The sequence below is a fragment of the Ptiloglossa arizonensis genome, chromosome 13 (genome assembly GCF_051014685.1).
Source record: "Ptiloglossa arizonensis isolate GNS036 chromosome 13, iyPtiAriz1_principal, whole genome shotgun sequence".
Lineage (NCBI taxonomy): Eukaryota > Metazoa > Arthropoda > Insecta > Hymenoptera > Colletidae > Ptiloglossa > Ptiloglossa arizonensis.
The window spans coordinates 463,478-474,309 of record NC_135060.1 but is presented as its reverse complement, the minus strand read 5'-3'; the positions used below and the strand labels follow the sequence as shown (position 1 = coordinate 474,309).

The 10,832-nt window shown below is 31.2% G+C and overlaps 1 protein-coding gene across 1 annotated transcript; it reads right to left on the bottom strand.

Annotated features, from left to right (window-relative positions):
• Positions 1 to 78: 78 nt before the first annotated feature.
• LOC143154113 (uncharacterized) lies at positions 79 to 10,042 on the bottom strand. The gene is made up of 12 exons (XM_076325949.1): positions 9,889 to 10,042; positions 9,516 to 9,750; positions 8,951 to 9,185; positions 8,552 to 8,883; positions 8,353 to 8,470; positions 7,957 to 8,269; positions 7,701 to 7,861; positions 7,579 to 7,634; positions 7,371 to 7,509; positions 625 to 7,218; positions 379 to 549; positions 79 to 312 (listed from the first exon to the last, which is right to left on the bottom strand). Exons 1-12 carry the CDS (start codon positions 10,040 to 10,042, stop codon positions 193 to 195), a joined length of 8,628 nt encoding a protein of 2,875 aa, XP_076182064.1. The 3' UTR covers positions 79 to 192.
• Between the last annotated feature and the right edge of the window lie 790 nt (positions 10,043 to 10,832).

The following is a 10,832-nucleotide window of genomic DNA, read 5'->3' as shown; positions in this document are numbered from 1 at the left end:
TTTTTCTCATAAAATCAATACAGTATCATATGTTATCTGAGTGGTTGTATAGTTAAAATTGTTATCATAAATCACAGATTAAAGTGCGTTTTTATTGCACATTGTTATATATGTATATATGTATAAGATAAATAAATTATTTATGATTAAAAGATTTTACAATACTTCAACTGGCTTCAAATCAACCGAAAATTACGTTTTTTCTAATTCATTTATTCTATCCTCCAGTTTTTTTATAAGTTGAGATCGCGAACGGCATAAGCTCTTCATTAACGCTTTTTCCTTTTCCAATTTTTGTATTTTTACATGATCCTACATAAATATTGCAATTAGACAAAAACACATTTCAAATGCAATGACATTAATACTTTAATTTACCTCAACAACTCCACTGTTAATACTGCAAAAGCGAATCGTACTGTTGAAAACTGTTTGACACCCTTCATCTTTTCTATTAACACGCCAACGTCTACAAACATCGCATTCCCATACATTAACATCATTTATAGTCTTTTTAAGTTTCCTTATTTCAGAACTTAACTCTGCATTCTGTGTATAAATGAATTATATTTTATTATGTTTTACTACTTTTGTATACATTGCTTTGTATTGTTTCATACATACCTTGGTACGGAAAGCAAGCAAGTGTTCCTCTAATTCTTTGCACTTTTTTTGATACGGGAAATTTTCACTTTGAATCTGAATTTCTAATGTTGCAATTTTTCCATTTTTTGATACCAGCTGCAATTCTAATTCATGAATTTTTGTTCTCAGTTGTTGACACTTTTCTTCATATTCATTGAAGTCTTTATCAGACATAACAGTTTTCAATTCTCTTTTTGTACTTTCTACAAGTTTCTTATAATTGTTTAGTTTTGTTTCTAGTTCCAAGTTTTCTTTTTTCAATGCATGAATAACATTTTCATTTTGTTTTGTTTTGATGTCTTCTATTTCTTCCATATTCATTTGTAATCTCATTTTGAACGCATCAACTTGATCTTGAAGTTTTTCATTTTCTTCATTAACGCTTTTTAGTTTTTCACGTAATTCGTTGATATGCGCATTTTCCGTTAGACGGGAATATAATTTATCTTCCAGTTTTGAAAGTTCACTGTCTTGTTTTTGAATTATTATTCCATATTCTTCTAGCTCATCATCCAGTTCTTTGTTCTGGTTTATTAGTTGTTGTACCCGATTCGCATACTCTTTAAGTTCATTATCTTTTTGGTTCAACATCAATTTCTTCCCTTCTAATTCCAATGCAATTTGATTTTTCTCTAATAAAAGCATATCATACTTGTCTCCATCTGTTGAAAAACTCGAAGTACTATGCTTGGATATGTATAATGATAATGTCTTTTTAATTTCAGTATTTTCTTGCAATAACAGTTCATATTTACCCTTTATATCAACTAATTCTTTTAATGTTTGATTTTTAACACCCTGAAGTTCTGCCACACGATTGCTTGCTCCTTCCAAGTTATTTTGCAATCTTTTATTTGCTTCCTTCAACTCCTCTATTTCTGTTTCCACTTTGATCTTGCTAGTACTATGTCTGATTTTCCTTTCTAGTTTTGCATTTGTTTGTTGAAGCTCTTCATACTTATCTTTCAACTGATTCAGTTTATCTATTAGAGCTATGTTCTTATTCTGCAATTCATTTAATTGCTTATTAAGTCCAGCACTTTTTATTTCTTCAGAGTCCAACTTGTCTTTGATTATTTTTAACTGCACTTCTTTCTCATTCTTTAACACCTCTACATCTTGTTTATATTGTTCTATGGTTGATTTTTTATCTTTGATATGTTCTTTTAACATTTCATACTCTGGCATAATGGTTTCAAGTTTTATGTTGTATCCTGATAACACATCACACTTGTTTTTTAAAATTGCTGTGATTTCCTCAATATGCATAGTTTTTTGCTCCATTTGCTTATTTAATTCATTGTAAGCTTCTTTAAGTTTCTCAAGTTCTGCATTCATTTCCTCCATATTTTGTTTGTACTTTTTTATCTCGATTGAATTTGCTTGTATGATATTCTTTAATTGTTTTTCATTAGCTTCAAGTCCTTCAACAGTATTATTTAAGTCTAAATTCTTTGTCTTACATGATTCTATAGTATATACAAGATCATTTATTTTCTTCTCGTACATCATTTGCTCAGATTTTGCTTTCGACTGTAATTCCATTTCCTTGTTCTTTAATGTTTCCTGTGCTTTTTTTTCATTTTTCTGAGCAACAATAATTGCTTCTCCCTGCTGACTGTCAATCTTACATTGTTTATCAAATTCAGCTTGCAAATTGTTTAAATCTGCTTCAAGAGTTTTTACGTTTTCTTTAAAAACATTATTCTCATGGGTACTTTCTCTTAAAAGATGCTCTAATTGAGCAATTTTATTTTGATATTCTTTGTGAGCATGTTCTCGTTCCATTACTTCTGTTTGAAGTTTCTCAATTTCAACTTCCAACTCTTTAGCCCATATCATAGCACGTTTCTTCGTATCCGCATTTTGTTGCTTTTCATCTACCAGCTTTTGTTTATCTTTCTCAAATGTTTCTCGCATATTTTTAATCATTTCTTCCTCCTTTGATATAAGTGTCTGTAGTAAGATTATAAAGATCTCATTTATAGACTTATCTGAAAGAAGATCCTCAGAAATTGTGTCACATTTAAGTGATTTTAATTCTTTTGTTATACACTTTCTAATATCATTCAATGATGCACTGAGTTTTTCATTATCATTGACTAATAATTTTTCTCTACTAAATACACGTTCATTTTCCATCATCATTGCATCACATTTTTCTTTAATATTATGTAATCTAGTAAGTTCTTGCGTTAAGTTCAGATTTTCATCAATGTGTTTGTTTAGAGTATCGTTAAGTTTTTGAATATTGCTTTCAAATTCTTCAATACGTTGTTCATACTGCAGAGACATTGATTCAAGTTCATTTTTATGTTTGATTTCCAAGCAATTTTTAGAATCAGTTAGCTCAATTTTGGCTGCTTGCAATTTTTGTATAAGAATACATTTAGCTTCTTCACTTTCATGCAAGCATTTTTCTGTGTAGAAATATTTTTCTTGTAGTTCTTTGTACAAACATTCTTGTTTTGTTATATTCATTTGAAGGTTGTCTATGCATACTTCTAATTCTTTGATCCTTATTGTGCATTGTTGCTCTAGCTCTTCTCTGCATTTGTTTTCAGTGGTATCTAAAATAGTCAACTCATTTTTTTGATTCATAAGTAAATCTAATTCATTCTTCAATGAGGATATACACTCATTTAATTGATTAATCATAGTATTCTTATTTTGTTCCTTTGCTTTCAGCTCCTCTAATTCCACTTCTGATATTAGCCTTTGATGTTCAAATTCTTTTTCTCGTACCAAAAATTGTTGAATTTCGCTACTCATATTAGTCAATTCATTCTCAAGAACTTGTATTTTCTCTACTGCGGTACTCTCGTTGCTAGACACTTTGTGTTGTAATTCTTCATTAGAAGCTTTTAATATATCAATTTCATCCAAGAGACTTGCTTTTTCATTTTCAAATTGATTGAGCATAGCAGTGAAATTCATGCTTCTCTTTTTCAGTTCATATATATCATTTCTTAGTTGGTCAACATAATTCTGAATTTGTTCTATTCTACGACCATTTTCGCTTGAACATTTCTTTGATACAGTCTCAATATTTGGCACAGTTGCAATTTTTCTCTCCTGAAGTTGAAGCTCTTCTAGCTCATTACACTTATCTTTGTATAGGACTGATAATTTATCATGATCGACTTTCAAAGTTTGCAATTCGTCGTTTAAATTCTGAATTCTCTCCTCTACGAAGCTCACATTCAATTCATCCACAAAACTGACGTTTGCAGAAACGTGTCCACTTAAAGTTAATTCTTGATTAATTTGATTCTTCAGTACCTCAGTGTCCGCGCACTTACGATCGAACTTTTTTTGTAAATCCTCCAATTTTTGGTTTAAAACTTTTGCTTCAAATTTAAAGGCCCTACAACTTTCATTCAAATTCCTCAAGTGTACACATTGACTGCAAGAAGTTAATTTCAAATCGCTAAGCTTTTTATTTAAACGAATTAAGTACTTGATTTCCTCCTGTAATGTCATAATTTTTTTTACAAGAAATTCACGATTTTCTTCCTGTAAAACATCCTGCCCAATGTAATTTGTAGTATCTGTATTTTCACTGAATATTGTTGATAAACATAATGTACTATTGCATGATTTTTCACTTTGAGAGCAATCATGATTTTCTAGTGTCTCTAACAGCTTGTTGGAGAATTTTGTATTTTCTTGTGACAGTATTGTCATTTTTATTTTGAGTTCTGCGATTTCTGCCTTCAAAATATTATTTAGTGATCTTAAATGATCTATATCATTTTCATTAGAATTTTCATTCATTGTTTGAAATTGTTCAATTTTACTTTTTAATATATCACATTCTTCCCTCAATGAATCATTTTCTTCTATTTTATCCATTAAATCAGTAGAAAGTTCATCATTCTCTGATTGTAAAAATTCATTTTTTTGCACAAGAATAGTTATTTCTTCTTTATAAATGCATTCATGATCATACAAAAGTGATTTACTTGCTTTGGTGTTTTCAAGTTCGTTATTTTTCTCTGTAATAGAAGCTGATAATTCAATATTTTCCACTCTTAATTTATCAATTTTACTTTGGTACGTTGCAAAAAGTTGTTCCTCATTACGAGCTTCCAGTAGTTTGGGACGCATGGATTCTAATTGATCAATCGAAGCTGCCAAATTGCTCTGTAGATTAATTTTCTCAATTGTAACTTCAGCAATGCGTGCATAAAGTTCATCGATTGTATTCTGAAGATCAAATTCTGCCTGTTTTGCATTTTCTTGTTCTGTGGTTAATTTGGTAGCCATTTCCATGTTTTCAGTTGTTAGTAAATAAATAGTCTTTTGCAGAATTTGTACGTTTTCTTTCAGACTTTGAAAATTACTTTTCATTTCATTCAGCTTTCGATTTCTTAACTGAATATTTCCTTCCAAATGGTTTTTTTCTAAGTCTACATTTATCATTAAAGTTGAAGTATTTGCATTGTTTTCATCAAAGCTTGTACAAGATGGAAGAAATTGGTTTTGCACTTGATGTTTTAGATCTTGTTTAACATTTTTCAGAGAATTTTTAAGTTCTATCTCAGAAATTTGTTTACATTGTTCATCATATAATTTACTTCTAACATGCTCAAGTTCTTCCTTCTCTGAAGTAATATCATCAATTTGCCTTTCCAGCTTAGAAATTATATTCACTGTTTCTAGATTTACACTTTGTTCTGATATTACTTTTGATTCTAATTCAGATGTTTTCTGATTCAATATTACATTAGTATGTTCCAATTCGTTTTCCTCATAATTTATACCTGCAATTTCCTTGGGTAGTCCAGAAATATTTTCAAATACATTTTGACGTACAATTTGTTCCGACATAACTGTCGATTCTAATTCAGCATCTTTCATATTTAATTCTTTTTCTTGGATAGTAATATTTTTAACTTTCTCTTCCAACTCGAAAACCTTCTTCGACACTTCAGCATTTGCAGTTTGTTCCGATACTAATTTGGCCCTTAACTCGTCATTAATACGTTCCAATTCGTTTCTCTCCGAAGCAATTTGTTCAATATCCTTTCCTAACTCGGAAACCTCCGTCACTTCTTCATTTGTAGTTTTCTCCGATACTAATTCGGTCCTTAACTCGTCATTAATACGTTCTAATTCGTTTCTCTCCAAAGAAATTTGTTCAATACGCTTTTCTAACATGGAAACCTTTTTCGTCACTTCTTCATGTGTAGTTTTCTCCGATACTAATTCGGTCCTTAACTCATCATTAATACGTTCGAATTCGTTTCTCTCCAAAGCAATTTGTTCAATATCCTTTCCTAACTCGAAAACGTTTTCCGTCACTTCTTCATTTGTAGTTTTCTCCGATACTAATTCGGTCCTTAACTCGTCATTAATACGTTCTAATTCGTTTCGGTCCGAAGAAATTTGTTCAATACGCTTTTCTAACATGGAAACCTTTTTCGTCACTTCTTCATGTGTAGTTTTCTCCGATACTAATTCGGTCCTTAACTCGTCATTAATACGTTCTAATTCGTTTCTCTCCGAAGCAATTTTTTCAACATCCTTTCCTAACTCGGAAACCTTCTCCGTCACTTCTTCATTTGTAGTTTTCTCCGATACTAATTCGGTCCTTAACTCGTCATTAATACGTTCTAATTCGTTTCGGTCCGAAGAAATTTGTTCAATACGCTTTTCTAACATGGAAACCTTTTTCGTCACTTCTTCATGTGTAGTTTTCTCCGATACTAATTCGGTCCTTAACTCATCATTAATACGTTCGAATTCGTTTCTCTCCGAAGCAATTTGTTCAATATCCTTTCCCAACTCGCAAACCTTTTCCGTCACTTCTTCATTTGTAGTTTTCTCCAATACTAATTCGGCCCTTAACTCGTTATTAATACGTTCTAATTCGTTTCTCTCCAAAGCAATTTGTTCAATATCTTTTCCTAACTCGGAAACCTTCTCCGTCACTTCTTCATTTGTAGTTTTCTCCGATACTAATTCGGTCCTTAACTCGTCATTAATACGTTCTAATTCGTTTCTCTCCGAAGCAATTTTTTCAACATCCTTTCCTAACTCGGAAACCTTCTCCGTCACTTCTTCATTTGTAGTTTTCTCCGATACTAATTCGGTCCTTAACTCGTCATTAATACGTTCTAATTCGTTTCGGTTCGAAGAAATTTGTTCAATACGCTTTTCTAACATGGAAACCTTTTTCGTCACTTCTTCATGTGTAGTTTTCTCCGATACTAATTCGGTCCTTAACTCATCATTAATACGTTCGAATTCGTTTCTGTCCGAAGTAATTTGTTCAATACGCTTTTCTAACATGGAAACCTTTTTCGTCACTTCTTCATTTGTAGTTTTCTCCGATACTAATTCGGTCCTTAACTGATCATTAATACGTTCCAATTCGTTTCTCTCTAAAGCAATTTCTTTAATATATTTTTCTAAATCGACAACTTTTACAATTGATTCTTGTGTTACAGCTTGTTCCGAGATAATCTTTGATTCTAATTGTGTAGACATTTTACTTGATGCATCTTGTAAGTCAGCATTAATCTGTTCAAACTTGTCCTTCTCAGATCTAAAATCTTCACTATTTTTCTTAAATTTCGTAATTGTTGCCATTACTTCCGCATTTACAGCTTTTGAATTGGCCTTTAATTTTTCTAAATTCGACTCTTTTTGCTTAAAAAATGAATAAAATGATATTGAATCAATAAATATAATACACGTAATTACTTATTTCTACTTACATGTGCATAATAATGATTTTCTTGACATACTAGTTCTTTTTCCAAAGTTGTAAATTGACGAAGTTCCACATACTCCTTTGTTAAATCCTCGATACATTTCCGTAAAACGTGTTTTGGCGTGGAAGGAGATGCGTGATAACTGTCACAATTTTGAAACAAGTAAAAATGGTATTAGATAGATGTATTATTTATTATGTTTGGTACCTACCTCATTGTTTGAGTTGCTGTGTTACATCTCTCTGGTGAGACATTAAGATCACTTATCTCTGGTGTTACATTAAAATTACTTTTCTCTGGTGATATAGTAAAATTACTTTTCTCTAGTGTTACGTTGTCTTTGGATTTAATGCTTAGTACATCATCTTCAAATGTAACGCGATATTTTCGTTTTGTAACAAACGTTTCTTCGTCACTGTCAGCAGTTTCATTTTCACGAGCTCTTTCACTCTCAAATAATTCCAATTCGAAATCGGTAAAAGCTGTTTGAAATGCTACAAGAGATAATATACAGATCGATAATTATTAGAAGAAATAGAAGTATACGTGCAGAATACAAATTTAAAAATTCAAATTCAAATGACTTTACTTTGGTTTGTTATATCAACAGATTGAATAATGCTTTTCCTATGTGATTTTTTGCACGACATTGCTTTTACGATTGGTACATCAGCTGTAGGCTGAAAGACAGGTAAATGGTGATTAAACATTCCCTGACCACCCCATGTCTGTCTACGTTTAGATTTGCAATTGAACGACTCATGATTCGTAGTATCACCAGTAACAATTCGAGTTTTTAACAATTCAATACGTTCTTCCAGCAATTGGTTAATACGATCTTTTTCCTGTAATTTTGATTCCATTTCTTCAACTTCTGCTACTCGATTTTCAGATTTTATTCTCTGAAATAATACATTCACGTAATTATGAATTATGTCCTATAAAATGTCTTGGTATGATTGTTATAAGATTTCGTATTATAAACCTGTAACTCTGCTTCAAGTTTTGATAATTGCTTTGCATAACGTTTCAAAAGTGCTCCATCAGACATAACTTCATTAATTTGTGGTTTATTCTTTACACTTTTAGCGCGTGATGCAAATCTGAAAATTGACAAAACAAATATAGTAATAATTGAAAATAATGGAAATACATAATATCAATTGTAACAATGATGTACTAACGACAAAGTACATTGAGTTTCTTCTAAGGCAGCAGGAGTCACTGCACATATTATAGTTGTCATAGCATTACCACCTAGTGAACTTTGGAGTAGCCTTGTTAATTTACTGTCACGAAAGTTAACATGTTTCTGACTATCCTGTGATTCACTCAGTTGCATGATAACTAATCCTAATGTAGAAAGAGACATATTAATGTGCCGTCCTTCTTTGAATCTTTCCCCAGTTGCTCCAGTTTGTCGTGCTCTTTCAGATCCAGCAAGATCAACTAAATTTAATTGTGATACTTGTATAGCAGCATCTGAATCTCCTTCTGCTTCTCTGCTTTCAATAGTCTACATAGAAAATGTGCAACTGTTGACATACTGTATCTAAAGTATGCATTGTTTAATATGAACTTACAATTCTAAATATAGTATGACTTCTGCTACTACGTTCGTTCATATTAGTCTCTCCAATTCTTCTAATTTTATCTCCTTTCTTCATTAAAGATAATACATTCTCTGGACAATTGGTGATTTCTTCTTTACATTGCAAGATTACTTGTCCACAGCCATCCTCTTTCAATTTTAAGTCAATATTGCTCTTATTTAATAAATCGTTGACTCTTTCATTGTAAAGCTCTAAGTATGATACTCTAGAAAATGAATGTAATGTTTCATATATAATATAATGATCAATTGGAACATTGTCTTATTAAATACAATATAACTATTATATCAGTTTCTCCCACTAATAAGTGTAATAAGCCTTCCATATAATTATATAGCCAAGGTTCCTTGTATTGTTATATTAGGAGGATATTGTGATTTTATTCCTACAATTGATCCCAAGACTCACCTGAGGCCATTGACCACTTTAGCCGATGGCATCAGCTTGATGAACATAAACATTGGTAAGGATGATTTATATTATTATATCGAAACAGAAATCTGTTATATTGAGGGCTTACTGTATACACATGTACCTTAACAAAAATTCTCTTCCTGCAGTATTTGCAATAGCATCAAACATATAGTCAATTGCAAGTGGTATGATTCCAGGTTCTTGGGATGTCCCAAGCATACTATATGTTTTACCAGAGCTTGTTTGCCCATATGCAAATACTGTTCCATTGATACCATTTACAGCAGCATCAACAATAGGCTTCACAACAGTAGTGAAAACATCTGAATTAGATGTATTGATGTCAAAAATGTGATCTGTGAACATTGTGTCAATACAAGATAGTGTAATGAATTATATGAAGAGTTGATTACGTTGATCATTAAGTTCAGTATAAACAAGATTAGACACGTACATTTCACTATTTAAATACTTTACAAATGATTGATACCTACCAAAACAAAATCCTCCATCTCCGCGTTTTTTCATCTCTGGATCTGTGGAAACAATAGAGTTTCCTTGAACTATCCATTGTATCGTTTGATTCTCATCCTTTTCTCGTTTGATCAACGGTCTGACTTTAATTGCAACTTTTATACTATCCGACATTTTTTTGAAACTGACGTTTCATATAACTGATCAAATAATTCGTAATAATATACAACGCTGGAATCCTTTCTATATCATAACCGCCGCTTGAAACTTTGAAAAGTCAACTCCTTTGATTTTAATTTAGATTTGAATTTTCTGAAATTTGATTGGTTCCTTCAAGCATAAATTTGCTAGTAGCAAGTGTGATGAAAATATGAACGTTTAGTGAATGTTTAGATACCGTTAGATAAAGTTGAATTGTGATTCGTCAGTACGTTCGAAATTAAACTTTAAGGATGTATTCTATGATACCAATTTCATGTTATATTAATGTTGGATGTCGGAGATTAATTCATAAATGTAATTTATTATTTTAGTTTTCTTCTAATATCTAGTATTTTAGTAACCTAAAAAAATATTCGTCACCATAGTTAATATAGTAGAGACGAGATATCAATTAAATCTAGCAAACAATATCTTTACATGTAAATGGATCAGAAGCTAGCAAGCCCCCCACCATTTCTGTCACTTTCAACATTGTTGATTAGGATTAAAATAAAATATCAACTCTATTAAGTATAAGAATTAAAACTAAAATTGACAACAATAAATTAGTTGGTAGCCATCAGAATCACCACAAACGAGATTTAGAATGGATATTTTATTTAGTTTTATTTTACAAAAGTTGGTATCGCTCAATCTGAAATACCAACCTCGTAAAATATGTGTGGTCTAGCAACTTCTACTACGTAATGTTGAAGGTTACCACATTATGACTGTAATAAGAGTTTATATTTCGAATCTTTTT